We start from the raw sequence: 16,363 nt of genomic DNA, 5'->3' as shown, positions 1-16,363 counted from the left end.
TCTGAGTGTGTTTTCTCTCTGGACCGGCGTGAACTGGACAGGGCATTGATGTAAAGCAGCGGCTACATCAGCACGGGACAATCACAGGCTGCATCAGTCAATCTGACACCGAGCAGGCGTTTCACAGAGAACTCTGTAGCTGTGACGCAGCAGGACTACTAATGAAATAATCCCAAACTGTGTGACGTCCACTGAACTAATTAGCATTCCATGGAACCATTGTGCAATATTACAGTGGTTGTCAAATAAAGGGTCTGCAATGTCTCATTGAGTCTCATTTTAGGCCAGCTGGGTATCAGTGCATGGCTGAAAGGTCACTTAATTCAAACAGATGGCGTCTTTCTAGTGGTTTGTTAAAATGATACTTGAGGATATGAACAGTCTGTGAAATGAACACAAGTCAACAGCTAAATCCTGTTATTCTTTGGTGATGGTACGAGAGTGTATTCACACGAAGAGTTCCGGCTGTTCAGGATTCTCACAAGTCAAATAGTGCATGTGGGTGCATGATTGTCAGCCGATAGTGATCCATACAAACGGAGCCGTCGGGTGTGGATCCTTCTCTCAATGAAACCGAGGTAAATCTTTACACTTATGATAAAGATATTTCTGCATTAAAATGTTAGTCTTTAAGTTTACCTCAGTCAGCTGAGCGGGTTTTTTTATTTACTAAATCCTATTATCGCAAGTTATCAGTGATGACCCCGTCAAGTCAGTCAGTCCGTCTGTCATGTTTATCTTAATAATTGATCCACTGATCTGAACTGATTTATGTCTGAGCCATGTCCATTCTAAATGTATTAACATCAAGTGGCTAAGATTACCGCATATTGACTATAGATGCAGAGAAGACAAAATTCAAGATTCACAGACACGATGAGCTCTTCATTTAATTTGGAAGTTGTTGCTATAGATCATCCCCTTTATCACCGTTGCACTTCCTCAGCTCCCTGGCAAGCCATGTCCCAGGTTTGAAACAGATCAGATGAACAGATCACAACAGACGAATATATACAAACGGATATAGATTGCACATATTATAGTCAGATGTGATTGTGAAGAAGAAAAAATAACCACAAAACCACAAGTCAACAAATTCCAGTAACCACAAAGTGTAAATAGTCAGTATACACTAGCACTAGCTACACCACAGCCATTGTATGTTGGCTTGTGGGACCGTTTGCATTTCATAAAGAGAGCAACAGTAGCCTCTAGTGGTCAGAGCACTTCAATAACCATTTCTTGATCTACCAACACACATGCATATACACACACGTGCAAAAGCAGAGAGAGAGATCATTTTAGAGGACGCCCTATCGATTCAATCACTATCCACTTGACAAATTAAAATGGGAAAACATTCCAATCGCATTACTTGATCACTCAGTAGTCATCCCTGTCAGCCCTTTGGTAGGCCTGTAGTTAGCATGCAGCATTGATCCAAGGGAGGACAGAGACTGGAATGAGATCAGCAAAGAGGGAGAGAGCAACAAGATGAAGTCAAAGTGATAAAGTGAGAGGATTGGTGCTGATGACTACCTGCATATCCTCCTTTCATTATATTTTGTGCAATTGTTCTTTGTTAGCAAAATATGTGACTGTAATATTTAATGTGTGTAGGCACTAATTCTTTTTTTGGGGGTGGTAAATATATAATAAGACAATTCCATTTTGATTTTCACACAAAGTGTGTGTAAGCAGTCAATTTTAAAAGAATGAAATAAGAGTCCGGTTAGTTTACTTGATCTCTTATACTGTATCTCAGTCCTGTTTATGTGAAAAAACACGACTCAAAGCTGGATTCCTTATTTATGGTCATGCTGTTCCCTGAAAAGTGAAGCTGTCCTTTTTATTACAAAACGTCTGCATTTAATAAAATGTAATAATGTAATCGCTGTGAAGTAACTCTTTTGAGCTGTGTATTGATGCTCCAAAATATTGTCTTGTAGGTCAGGATTAAAATTTAACCCTGAATGCCACTACACCTCAGCAACACAGAGGAGGTGCATGGCATTTTGGCATGTTTTCCATATTGGAATTTGGTCAGCTGGTGGGATGCTAAATATTCATGAATATTAAGGAGAGTTTATTGGGGGGGGTTGAGAGTTGCTTATAAGTGTGTACAAGTTGATTGGAGGAAATAAGATTCTGCACACATGATGAGTGATGAGAATAATGACTACCCAGACAGGGAACGCATGAGTGGATATCAAAATTGGCAAGATATTTTGGGAGCCTTGAATGATTGTGGGAAACTGACAGAATTGAATCAAGCAGCATTAATTCTACATCCTGAAAAAAAGCTTGGAGACACTGTGATCAAACAGCCATGTTTTCTGCAGACAACTGAAAAGCTATCAACTAAAACGCACCATGCAGGCATGCATTGCTTATAATATTGTGTAACGCTGTCACTTATTAGGCCCGAGCGCCGTTCTGGGCGTAAGGGCCTATTGTTTTTGTTTTTTTTACTTGTATTTGCTAAAATGAATGAGTTATTTTAAAAAAGACTATTAACTACTTAATTGGTTTTGTTGGAGCGTTTGTTTGCTTTGTTCTGCTCAAGAACGCAGCATTGCAAACCTTCAAATGCAAAGCAGATGTTAAAGTCATGTCCATGGCAGCATTTGGAGACAACTCTCACAGGAAAGTGGTTCGTTTAGAATTGCTAGATGATCTAAAATTAGCTGGAACCAGTGACCCAACTCTGCCTTCTTCCACATATGAGGAGGAACAAGCGTGGGAGCTAACAGCCCACAGGGTACAGAGATGCAAGATGCGAACAAATGTGTTTGTTCAAAAGCACTGCACCCTTGTAATAATTAAGCAACTACTCTCAATGCTAGGTTTACAAAAGCCTAATTTCTCTGTACATAATTCTATCAAAAAACATTTGGTTAAAGTATACACTACCGTTCAAAAGTTCGGGGTCACTTAGAAATGCCCTTATTTTTGAAAGAAAAGCACAGTTTTTCAATGAGGATCAATTTAACCTAATCAGAAATGCACTCTATACATTGCTAATGTGGTAAATGGCTATTCTAGCTGCAAACGTCTGGTTTTTAATATCTACGTCGGTGTATAGAGGCCCATTTCCAGCAACTATCACTCCAGTGTTCTGATGGTACAATGTGTTTGCTCGTTGCGTCAGAAGGTTCATGGATGAGTAGAAACCCGGTGCAATCATATTAGCACAGCTGAAAACAGTTTAGCTGATTAAAGAAGCTATGGAACTGACCTGGGTTAGGGTTAGGGTTAAAATTCTCAACGGTAGTGGATATTTAACTTTAAAAATTAAACCTGATTAACAGAGATGACTAGTCTTTGGAGAGAACGGGCCAGAACTAAGCTTCCCGTATTTATGGTTTCTTTAAAAACATTTAACTGCAAGCGACCCAAATTATTAAGATACTATATGAGGAAAACATAAGAAAATGCAAATTCTAAAACACAGTGACGACTGTCCACTGCTCTAGAACTATGATTGCAGATATCACATCCCCTTTAAAGGCTTACCAGGGGGCTCCATAAGCATGTGGTCCTTAAAGGATGCAATGGACGACAGACCAAAATAAATCAAATAAACACATCACCCCGTGCCCTTCTTACATTCACTTTACTTGACTACGCTGGCCCTCCTAAATGTTCCATGCATTCCTTGGATACGGGATTATTCCAGGTAATTAGTTGCACTCACAAAAATCAATGTCACAAAGCCTCAGCAGGCTTTGTTTGCCGACGTATCCAGTTGCTAACGAGTAGCAGCTAACGCCAGACTGCTGCTTTACTTGTGATGTTCAACAGGGGAAACAATCCGGCAATGCTTCTGTGAGCTGCAACACTCTACAGTTCACGTTAGTTTAGCCGCAGCGCTAACTGCAATGATGGAGGCGAGATCTGAGGTAGCTGGATTACGTTACCTTATTTATTTCGATTCGAGCACCGGCGGTGCGGCTCTTTAGCTGGTCTCAGCAGAACGAGACAGTCGCCGGTACCGAGAGGCAAATTGCTGCTTTGTCCAGTGCCGAGGATACTGTAAAGAGCGTAATAGCGCTGATGGTTTATAACGGCGTTACTACTGGAGGCTAAACACGAATAAATCAGGACACTTTAAACCTCTTGCGTGCGCCGAGCACTGCCGGGGTGGTGAGTCTACGGGCGAATCCATTCGCTGTGCGGCGAGGGGGAGCCGGAGGTTTGAGTTCGCGTTCTTAACCGGATGTTTGCTGTGATGCAGCGTGTGCGCGATAAAACGCCAGGTACATTTTATCCCTTAAAAAGGCTGTGAGTGGAAAATAAAGGTTTTTTTTTACCACCACGGCTGCGAGATGTAAAGGTTCCAGTGTTTGCTCTTTCTCCGGATGTCGCTCAGACAAACGCAAGGAAGCTACCAAGCAACGGGGGCGCTGTCCGGGGTGCTGAAATGGTGCTGTCCGTGGTGCTGAAATGCAGCCCTGCCCATTCTGGGAGCGAGCAGATCAGAGGTCAGACAAGTGGCACTTACTCGAATCCATTTCATGCTGTATAGTCGACAGAACTCAACAGAATCTTGTTTTTGCACTCATATTTTGAATATATTTAGATATTTTTTTTTCAGTAGTATGCTTCAGTATATTTATTTTCAGATGTATTTCATTCAGCTTTAACCGCCTTGGCAAATTAGTTACGTCTGAACTGCATGTTTTTTGATTCAGGGTTAATCAAAGTCTGGTGAGGACAATGTCCTTCATGCGTTTGAGTATGCCAAAACTATATTTGCTGAATTGAATATTATAGGTTTCAGTCACTTTTTCAGTATTCAACATGTTGTTTATTTATCTATCTATCTATCTATCTATCTATCTAATGGTGTTTGGGGTTTTTTTTGGGGGGGGGGGTTCAAATAAAATCCCATTTCTTTGATGACATTTCTTATTTCTGAATGCAAATTATCCAAATTCAGCTCACGTTCAGTGTGAGTGCCGGTATTTCTTTTCTAGTCGACGAATGTTTTGCCCATTTTCTGTTTTCGTGTATGTTTGATCAGCATGACACCAGAATAACAATAATGTGATTTGTTAGGTTAGGTTAGGTTAGGTATTTATTTATTTATTTCAGGCAATGACAAAAAGGCAACAAAACAAAACAACCCGTGCCACATCGCACTAGCCACATTTAAACAATAAGTAATATGCCAATTCAGCCTGAAAGGGAGTGGGAAGAAGAAAACCTATTTAATCCCACCCCTATTTATCATAAATGTTTTTTTGTTGTTTTTATATATGCAATGGGTAATAACTTTCCAAATAGACCATGATTATTATGATATTTAATTATTAAAAAGAAAAACGTGACTCATGAACCTACGATTTCCCACTGTTCATGAAGGGCACATTTCAACAATCAAGTATTCCTATGCGATTTGAACGCAACGCAAAACGACAGCAGGCAGAGGTGATAAGTCTGGATCATGTTTTTATTTCAGCGGAGGCTCACTTGAAAGGCACATTTGTAACATAAAGATCAACCGGATTGTTTGCAGAGCACGACCAGGTTCGATCCGCGCAGAGAAGGCATCGATGTTGTTGTTAGCCGACCAGCTGGCACAAGCTGAAATTTGCTAGCTAGTTAACGGAGGAGCCTGTTAGCTTGACGCCACCACCATCACTCCGAGCCAGCTGTGCGTCGCCTTGTCTTCCGACGATGGGAAACGCAGCGACTGCTAAGAAAGGAAACGAGCAAGAAAGTGGTGAGAACCCGAGGACAGTCCGGCTAGCCCATTAGCCGTCTAGCGGCAGCGATTGTGCAGCTCGCTTATAATGAAGTCGATGGAGAGCAGTAATTAGAGGAATCGGGAATGTATTGATCCATCCACACGAATGCTTTCTGATTGCTTCACACTTCATCGTTAACTGCAGTCCTTAAGATCACATGTTGGATTTCCGGAGAGCTAAAAACGAGCTGCGTGGAACACCAGATAATATCGGCAAGCGTTGGTTTCCGCAAAAAAAAAGGACCTGCAGCGCAAGGCCTCGTCGCTACAAACAACAGGTGCCTGCCTGATGAAGGCAGCCTGATGTCGCTACGCGAGGCTAATTGTTATAAATAAGTGTTTTTAGTTTCACTGTAACGTTAGGGTCGCCCTTACAAGCAAGGCCTGCAGCATGGGCGAGCGGCGCACTGAGACGTCAGCTGGCAACGTGTTTACTGTAAAGACTCGGTGACCACTTTTCCATTGCGCTTTGTTGACATTTTAACATCAAGAGAAGGCGATCCCCCCTCCTCCTCCTCCCTTTCGTCACATTGCACCTGTTGAATTGTCATTTTGCAGCTCTGTGTATCCACCGAGCCTTGGAAAGCAGTTACCAGAGGCCACTCCGTTGTGTTGAGGGTGCGTTTATCGGTAATGAGCAGGTAATCCACTGAACTAAACGGCAGCATACTGGATAGCACTGATCTTGACCTGCTTTCTGATTGGTAGTAGTCCATACAGTCATGCCCACCTATTGTGTCTGCAGGGAGGGGGTGAGGATTGTGTACAATTACAGTACAGAAAGGCTTTGTCAACACGTCTCTTTTTGTCATTTAGATTTGACATTTATATTGACCTCTGACAATGAGACAATAAGAGGGACAGTGAAGGTTAGACATTTTGGAGATAATGTCAGAGAGGACAGACTTTGATGGTTTGGACATGTCCAGAGGAGAGACGGGGACTATATCGGTAGAAGGATGCTGAGGATGGAGCTGCCAGGGAACAGGGCTAGAGGTCGAGTAGAGTAAACATGATAACACGTAGAGTTTGTGTCGCTCGGTGCGCAGTATGCTCGGCTGTGCATACTAAATTGTGTATTTAATGCAGTTATTTTTTCTTCACCTCAAGTTTTTGTTGATGGTGTTTCTTTATTCTATTCGTACATTTGTTGCCCTTTTTAAGCAGGTTATATTCTGGTGCTATTTCGTTTATTGTAAATCTTTTAAACATGTGTCTTTAAGGGTGACCGACTCCCAACAGTTCCCTGGGATCAATACAAGTATCTATCTCTCTATAATGTGGGTCAGACGGTAAAGATGCACACATGGAAGCTTATTGAACGACTCCATTACTTAACTTTTCCACCAGAGAGCATGGTAACGGAGAGATAACTTCTCTTTAAGCCAGTCAGTGGGTGTTGCAGGCGTAGTTTCCTTATCAGCACTCTGAATGCACTCTGGCTGTGCTGTGTCATTGACTTAAAGTTGTGAGGCTCGCCTACGTGTGTGTGCTTTGCTTACTCTGTACACCTTCGATTAAAACAAAGCCACCGTTTGCATGTAAAAGCAGTGGGTGTTTTCAAAATGAGATGCAGAAAGTAGACCTGCAACTGAAACGGCCACAGAGCACAGAACAGGAAGCTTAACTCTGTGTGGTTAGTCAAGCATTGCAGTGCAGGAAGCTGGAGCCGCTCATTGGTCTCCGGTCTGATAACGGTTGCGTTGCCCGTGAGCCTCGACAGTCAGACATCAAGAAATTCAGTGGAAAATGGCCCAGGGTTCTTTCGCCAGCCGTATTTTCCACAAATATTGTAAAAATAGCCAAGAGCAGAAAGGACAAGAGACCGATGGGCCGCATATCTCTGAGTTCACCATCATGTGGGATAAGTTGAGTAAGTGTGGTGTTTTTCTTTTACGCTTAATGTCTGTCAGTCTCCCAAATTTGATGATCAGACATTTTTTAGTTTAGTGATATCATGGTATTTAGCTGCTACAGCTAAGGGCCTGTTTATCAGTCTAATCTCATGGAAATCGCAAAAAGGTATTTTATTTGTCACGTTTAGTATTTGTTGGGGCCGATGCTTCTTAATGCTGGTATTGTAATTCTATTGCAGGTAATGGCATTTTGCTGGGTTGGTCTGATGATTTCAAGCAGAGAAAGAGAGAGATCGAATGCTGTGTAACGCAGATTACCATGTAACACGCCAGTCAGTTCATGAACTCACCTCCATAGAGACAATCTATATGATTTCAAGGCAATATAGAGACTTAGGAATGGTCAGCTACCTGATTCTGAGGGGGGGGGTCTATTTGTTTAGATGCACGTTATTTTCATTGTGGTCTCTTGCTACCTGGCTTCACAGCCTTTATTGTTTGTTGTTTCTTCTACTTCATCAGGGTCAGTTGTTGTACGTGCACAGTATTGATCCGAAATAGACCTCAGTACATGCCTCAGGCCTTCTGTGTTCCTTCAGTCCTTTATCTCATCTGAATATCTCTGCCCTGTCATTTTTCTGTGTACGGATTCAATCATGAAATGTTTTGTGTACTTTTTTGTTAGTTACAATGTGTTTTCAACCACTGTCACTATTATGCTTTGTGATAGATGTCTGTAGTTTAACGTTGTTTTTTCAGCAAAGGATAGTTCAGACCCTTCAAATATTGATAAGAAAGAGAAAATCACCAAGTAGTAAGTAGATAGTATAAATACTACGTGTAATACAGAATTAGAACATTATAAATGGAAATATCCACCTATTGCAACAATTGAGAATAAAGTTTAATGAAGATGCATAATAAGATACCGGTACATTAGTTCCATTTGGATACTGCTAGTTTTCAGAGATGGATGAAAATGGAAAACACAAAATGTCCTCAAACCAAAGCAAACTTGTTGTTTCTGTCTGGTATAATTGTATTATGGAGAATTAATGTCAGGATTTAATTCCTTGTCGTCTTCTTCAGGGTCATTTTGTTGCGTGTTGCATTTAATCCATTGAATCTCAAATGTTCTTGTTTTAAACACTTCATGAATGTTTCTTCCTCTCTTTCTCTTCTCCATCATTTCCATCCATGTGGGTCAATGTTCCTGCAAATCCTTGGTGAAACTGTAGAGACTTTTGGTATGCTGACATTTTCCATGAGCCATCCCAAGTCATAGAGAGAACATTTTATTCTGCTGTTCATGCCAGGCCTGTATCATGATATACTGTATATAAATATTACTGAGATTAATCACAGTAGTCTGTTCACACAGACCTTCTACATAGTGACAGGCTCAGGATTAAACTCGGCAAGCACATAACAAGCACACCAGCGACTAGACAAGATACTTGCCACGACTCTGTGACTTTGGACATCTCATGCCTGCTGTGACTTTCATGATGCACTGTCTTTCTAATGCCTGCACTGTAGCCTCAGCTGTGTTCTGCTTTTTTTCCCTCTACCCATTATCACTGCATCCTTCCTTTACTCCCACCAACTCCTGACAAGGATGCAAAATAGTTTGTACTGTATTAGAATTTGCCAAAATCACTAAACCCCCCCCCCCCCCCCCCCCAAAAAAAAGCTTTTTGCAACACTTAATTCATGTGAGTTTCCTGCTTAAATGTGTGGTTTTAATTTTCTTTAGGATGTAATTTCTGCTGTTTTGTCAAGTGTAGTCTTGCATCCCCAGTACTTGACATTTGCCTGACCTTTACTGCATTTACTTGAGCACACGGGCTGCCTTTCTTTATTTCCTGAGCACACTTAAACATCCTAGTTTATAATTTCCCTAAACACTATGTGAGACCACTGAAATGGCAACTGTGAACTTAAACATTGTTCTCGTTTTTATAGTGAAAGAGTTCTTGGCTAAAGCCAAAGAAGATTTTTTAAGAAAATGGGAGTGTCCATCACAGGTAACTATTTCCCTATTCATACCTGAATGTCTGTACTCCGGACTAAACTGTCTTTTAATGCTACGAAATGATTCAGATATTTAATGAGGGCCCTGCCGCTGTTTGATGATTTTGTTGATTTAATGTTAAGTGATTGTAGAATTTTACTATGTTCTATTAGTATGATCTACAAATGCTGAAATCTTTCCTGTCATGTTTTGCTCAGAGCACAACTGGCTTGGATGACTTTGATCGATTCAAGACTCTGGGAACTGGCTCATTCGGCCGAGTTATGCTAGTCAAACATAAAGAATCAAACCAGTTCTACGCCATGAAGATCTTGGACAAGCAAAAAGTAAGCATTTGTTTTTAAAGAAATCCGTTTGCACATGTCAAAAGACCAAGGGTTATGTAATTCCATCAACACTGCACGGCTTATGAAAGGAAATGTAAAGTTTCCTCTCATGCACAACCAGCGTGTTATCACTGAAAACCTCGAGATCAAACCGTTTTTATCTGTTAACACGGGTCTGAGAGTCACTGCAGGAGGTTTGTGCATCCTGACTCGGTTGCTCATGTAGCAGTGCTATGTTCATTTGAATTTCACACCTCGTGCTTCTGAAGCACTTTCTTTACGGACACAATTTCACATCAGAAAACTAATGCTATGATTTTTGTCTAACTTTTTATCGTTAAAGTTATCAACATAAAAATGATTTTATTCTTCATTACATATCTCTACAACAGTGTACACAACACTAAGCCCACCAAAAGGGAATAAGTCACATATCATATACTGGCAAAAAGATTTTGTGCAATTACAGAAGAGGAAGAAGAAGATGCTGTTTTGTTAATATTATGAAACACTGAAATAAATCCCTATCATTTATGCTGCACCTTCTTTTTTTGTCTTTGCTTTTTTTCAGGTGGTGAAGTTAAAGCAAATAGAGCACACCCTGAACGAAAAGCGAATATTACAGGCTGTCTCTTTCCCCTTCCTCGTCAGACTGGAGTACGCGTTCAAGGTATATGCAGGGGCCTACCTCTTCTAAACAACATTATAGTCATTAAATGATCACTATTTTTGCACGACTCCAGTTCATAAAACACACGGGGAAACTTTGTAAAATGCCAACATGCTTTCACACCATTTTTGGCCATTGCAAGTTGAACGCGTCTAAGTCAACAGTCCATATCATGATGGCATCATCTTCATTGTATTTCCATTATGTCCATTTCCCAATGCATCATGAGTCGAAACTTGACTTGCACGTGTCAGTTGAATATTTCACCTTTTCCATGAAGGTATGAGAGTAGCTCTACGCACCAATGAACAAGAGAGGCTGTCCAGCTGCATCACCCGAACTCAATCTGTAAAGCACAGCATTTAATTCAGAGAAAAACGGGATGATGACATCAATGCTAGCATTGTCCTTCTAGTCGGTCAATCTATTGTCCTTCATTGTTATGCAGCAGACATGTTGGATTCTTTAGTTTCTACCTCAAAGAGGCACAAGCATCCCAGCACCTGCAGGTTTGCTCGCCATGGTGTCGCTGTCACAGCATCCAGTCATCTTTGGTTTGGATGATAGGCTGGGGAAAAGTCACTGAGCTCCTGCTGATCAGGCATTTTCTCCGTACGGATCCCCATAATGTCGGATCATTTAATCCCATTAGAATGCTAAATTTACCAACTTGAGTAGAGATGATTTCAAGTGTTGTCAGCTGTTATCCCTGATTGAAGGTTTCTTTGCTTAATAACAGGACAACTCAAACCTCTACATGGTGATGGAGTATGTACCTGGGGGGGAGATGTTCTCGCACCTCAGACGTATAGGAAGGTTCAGGTATAGTGTACACAGATTTTTTTGCAGTCCTGTAATATGAGACTCGATTTACCGTGATGTTTAATTTGCCATTGTGATCTGGATGAAATACCCAAGACAGGCACAAGTTTAAAATGACTACGGCAGACACTGTCAATGTTTTTGAGTCAATGTTCGACTGCCCACCCATTTTTCTTACAGTGAAAACCATGCAAGATTTTATGCAGCTCAGATAATCCTCACCTTCGAGTACCTCCACTCCTTGGACCTCATCTACAGAGACCTGAAGCCTGAAAACTTGCTCATAGATCAGCATGGCTACATCCAGGTACACAGTCTGTACACTTTTTTAGGTAACATTAACATTCAGTTTTGTCTGATCCGTCTGCCAACTATTAGTTTCCGTATTGCAACCAAAGGGTGTGTGGAAGTGATGGGCAGGTATTGGTCTGACTGAAGTTAAGTATTAATACAATTTGACAAACAGATGTAGGGATACTGGTGGTGCGATAGTATTTATATACCCTTGTATAAATATTTTTCTTTTCCCAATTTTGTTGTTGTTGTTGTTTTTCCTTCAGGTCACAGATTTTGGCTTTGCCAAAAGAGTAAAAGGCCGGACCTGGACATTGTGTGGAACTCCTGAGTACTTGGCTCCAGAGATCATACTCAGCAAGGTGAACACCATGTAGCAGCTCTCGTATATGCGAGTACAGTACAGTGATTCATCATCATGCAAAGTCCTGGCAAGAGGTCTTTGAAGGAAACGGGAATTAAGTTTGAGATTTAGATTTATGATACTTTATTGATCCCTCAATGGAGAACTTCTTTTTTCACTCTGGTGTAATTTTATACACATATAGGCTCAATCAAACACACACACACACACACACACACACAAAGGGAAAATTGCATCCTGGGAGTAGTTAGGGCTTGGTGCCTTGCTCCTGGGCACGTTGGCAGTGCCCAGGAGGTGAACTGGCACCTCTCCAGCTACCAGTCTACTTCCACCATCCAATTGATGCTTGTTGGATTATAGATGGATGATCATTTACATCATAAAGTCATTTGATGCACGGTATTTGTAACCAAATATTAAACACGAGAAAGGGTTGCGGCGGGAACGGCATCTGGCTTAACATTTTGTCAGAAAAAGAATAAAGTAAACTGTCTAATTAATTGTTATGTCCTACAATTGAGGGACTGTTTGTAAAAAAATGGATTCAATACAGCGGTTATATTTATATATAATCCAAATATACAGTCAGTTTTTATTTTTCTGACTGCTTGTTTGCCTCCAAGCTTCCTTTTGAATTGTTTTTTCTTTTACGGCTTCGCATGGTTACTTTTGAGCAAAGCTGCCAACCTACAGCTTTTGGAGAGTAATCGATTAGTTTCTGTTTCTACCAGGGCTATAACAAAGCTGTGGACTGGTGGGCACTCGGAGTTCTTATCTATGAAATGGCGGCTGGATACCCTCCATTTTTTGCTGATCAGCCGATCCAGATCTATGAGAAGATTGTTTCCGGCAAGGTATTAAGGTTTATTTGGATTTTTTCTCATGTCTTCTTGGTTATTGTCTTAAGTGTTGTTTGAATTAAACATCACTTGATAAAATTACAGTGGTACCTCAGCTTACGAATTTAATCCGTTCCGGGACTAACCTCGTAACGTGAAAACTTCGTAAGTAGAGACGCATTTTGAATGTAAATGCACTAATCCGTTCCAAGCCCCGCAAAAGTATTGTAACGGTTCATGTTTTAGGAGTGTTCATTATTCCTACGCTGCAGAGAGTCCGCAAAGGCATCCAGGGAGGAGGGGCGGTGTGTGTGTGTGGGTGCCGCGGGGAGGAGGAGGGGAACGGGAGAGCTGCGGGAGAGCTGCGGGAGAGCTGCGGGAGCTACGCAGCTCTCCCGTTCTCCTCCTCCTCGCGGCACCCACACACACAGAGAGTTACCCGTCGTGTGCTTATTCCAGCGTCCGACGGACGCTACATTATGATATTTTTTTTAAATATTAATCTACCTGTTAGCTGTTACTTTTTGTCCTCTTTGTTTACTGGTCCTTTGCGGTGTTTTCTGCCTCGCGTTTCTTGAAAAACTGATCCGATGACGTCTGCTTTTGCCGGCTTTTGACAATCCGTCGGAAATGTGCGAGGCAGACGTCATCATAATGAGCAATAGCCCGACTTGTCAACACTTTTTCCGGGTGACACGAGGGGGACACGAATAGCATGCTGAGATACACGCATACGCAACGGGTTGCCAGGCAGATGGCAGAGCAGCTACAAGTTTGTTTACGTTCGGTGAACTCTGGGAGCGGCGAATAGCGCTATTCGCCGCTCCCAGAGTTCACCTCGTATCCTGAAATGCTTCCGTAACAAGAGGCAATATTTTCCCATTCAGAAACTTCGTAACCTGAAAATTTCGGATGTAGGGACACTCGTAAGTCGAGGTACCACTGTAGTAGGTATAAAAATACATCTTTGCATTGGACATACTCGATTATCCACTTTACCTTTGTTTACTCCTGTAGGTACGATTTCCCTCTCACTTTAGCTCTGACCTGAAGGATATGCTGAGAAACTTGCTCCAGGTGGACCTGACAAAGAGGTTTGGCAACCTGAAGAATGGTGTGAATGATATAAAGAATCACAAGTGGTTCTCTTCCACAGACTGGATTGCCATATACCAGAGAAAGGTTGGTATTTATTTATTTCCTTCAGATACTACGCAATGTCCTTGTTATAAAAATTATAAACACCACAGAGTAATGAAATATAGGCAATCTGCCACCCCATCTATGAGATCTGAGATCTACCATGTGAGAGCATTATTCTCTATTCTGATGAGTACAATACTAAAAGAAGCTCAACTTCTCATACAGTTGTATGACAAGCATAATTACATTAGTAATGAGGGAGACGTCTCATTCGCTCTGCTCACAGGTCGAAGCCCCCTTCTTGCCAAAGTGCAGAGGCCCGGGAGACACAAGCAACTTTGACGACTATGAAGAGGAGGATGTCCACGTCTCACAAACAGAAAAGTGTGCAAAAGAGTTTGCTGACTTCTAATGTGAGGGAAAGAGTCCCATCAGGGCTCACCTATTTTTGGATATTTGCACTCTCCTGAGGTTTATGTTGGAACAGTGGCCATCAAATGTTTAAAACAAAGGCTTCATTCCGAATGAGGTCCTTCTCGGCCTGATCCTGCGTGCAGTTTGCACTAACCTATACACAGGCACAGTATACAGACACCCCCCGTGCTGCAACACAGAAATATAAGACCACATTCTTGTCTTTTTTCTTTGGAGGGGGGGGGGGGGGTTGTTATTTTTTTCCCCACCTTGCTTATCCTTATTTAAACTTAGACCATTATTTGAACAGCAGCTATTATGCCGTTTCAACTGGCATGAAGAGTGATTGATTGTATTAGCTGGCATTGCACATGTGAATGAAGCTTTGGGGTAATAGAAGGGATTTTGGGGGGGGTTTTGGCTTGTTTGAATATTTGACATTGCGTTTTGTCAGCTATCTGTCTGTTACATGTCGAAGTCTTTGTTCTTTTTTTGTTTTTTAAGGATGTAGTTTATTTTAAATTAATCATGAACAATTAAACATTGTTTGTCAATCTGGAGTCCATAAGACCATGTAGTATTGTGTACTGAAGTATAGAAATATGAGACGTGCATTTTGTGTTAAAGCATGGCCAAAATTCAAACAGACACTGGTGTTTAGTGAAGGAAAATCAACACTGATGATTTTTTTTTGTGTGTGTGTGTTTCTGAGATTAGCACTGGGGGCATTTGATAATTGGGATTGCCAGTTTCATCTTAAACTTGTCGGTGCTGCATTGGCAGGTCATTTTACAAATAATTTTATTCATATCTGGTCAGAAGACAATTCCTTTTACCTCTTAGTAGATAGGTATTAAATCAATGGAATGAGATGACAACTTCACAAGAAACTTCATGTTCCTACAGACAACAGGAGGTCTGCACAGATTTAGTATGTCCAGAAATGTATCATTTGCATTAATGTTGCATTTTCCAACTGCAGAACGGTGGGTTTAATAGTTTGATAGAGTTTTTGTAGTTCTGGAGGCAAAGCAGTGTTTGTGACATGGACAGTTTGCTCATCTGTTTTTTGTTTGTTTTGTTTGGGCTTTTTATGCTTGAGCTTCATCAAAGCACTTGAAAGTCATTGTGTAATTGTATATTTGATTGTTGTTCTTTCTTTTTTTACTTTTGCATGTTACATACATATGTACAGCAGGGTCACGTCAAGCTTAGCTGTACATTGTACATTGATTTGGGAGTTATTGTCAGTGTGAAATCCCATGAGATTAAAACAAATTAATGATTAATCATGACACAATAACAGAAGACTGACATATCACAACCTTAGAGTATTCAATTGTCACTATTTGGTTGCAGCATGTATTTACCTCAGCTGTAGCTTGCTGTCTCTTTGGATAATTATTATGAAGAATGTATGCACTGTAACTGAGCTTTCTTTGCTCATTCTTCCTCACAAAATTCAGGTCAGTTAGACTAGAGAATGTTAAGGACAAAAATATTACAGATATTGGAAAGGAGTAAGGCCAAAAGTAAAACTTAAAGTAACATTTTTCCCACACTGTTACGTTATTGTCTCCACATACATGTAATACATATTTTATCCTCTTGATAAAAACATTCAATCTGACAGGTCCGCTGTCCTTGTTGCTGAAATGTACCGGTAGTCCCTGCCTCTGCAAAGTCCTCACTTGTGTGACTTGTTAGCGTGTGTATTTAATAAATGACATAGCATATGTGTGTCTAAGATTAAATGCCTCCAAGGCCCAGCTGTCCTCTTGTTGAACTTCTAGATGTCAGGCCTCATTCCTTGATTTCAGATGCAGAGGGGAAGTTTGTCTCTGTAGA

The 16,363-nt window shown here is 41.1% G+C and overlaps 1 protein-coding gene across 1 annotated transcript; it reads left to right on the top strand.

The window, feature by feature from the left end:
• Window positions 1–5,682: 5,682 nt before the first annotated feature.
• Window positions 5,683–14,513, top strand: LOC137899820 (cAMP-dependent protein kinase catalytic subunit beta-like). The gene is made up of 11 exons (XM_068743860.1): window positions 5,683–5,728; window positions 8,847–8,855; window positions 9,574–9,635; window positions 9,841–9,969; window positions 10,541–10,639; window positions 11,379–11,461; window positions 11,642–11,768; window positions 12,022–12,117; window positions 12,851–12,973; window positions 13,976–14,140; window positions 14,388–14,513. The coding sequence occupies exons 1-11, from the start codon at window positions 5,683–5,685 to the stop codon at window positions 14,511–14,513; spliced, it is 1,065 nt and encodes a 354-aa protein (XP_068599961.1).
• Window positions 14,514–16,363: the final 1,850 nt, after the last annotated feature.

Source organism: Brachionichthys hirsutus, chromosome 9 (genome assembly GCF_040956055.1).
Source record: "Brachionichthys hirsutus isolate HB-005 chromosome 9, CSIRO-AGI_Bhir_v1, whole genome shotgun sequence".
Lineage (NCBI taxonomy): Eukaryota > Metazoa > Chordata > Actinopteri > Lophiiformes > Brachionichthyidae > Brachionichthys > Brachionichthys hirsutus.
This window is presented reverse-complemented; position numbering and strand designations above follow the sequence as displayed.

Bases quoted from the DNA above. Each gene is read 5' to 3' on its own strand.
- LOC137899820 (XM_068743860.1), top strand. From the start codon at position 5,683: ATGGGAAACGCAGCGACTGCTAAGAAAGGAAACGAGCAAGAAAGTG. The intron at 9,636-9,840 runs GTAACTATTTCC...TGTTTTGCTCAG, and splicing joins AATGGGAGTGTCCATCACAG to AGCACAACTGGCTTGGATGA. The intron at 9,970-10,540 runs GTAAGCATTTGT...GCTTTTTTTCAG, and splicing joins AGATCTTGGACAAGCAAAAA to GTGGTGAAGTTAAAGCAAAT.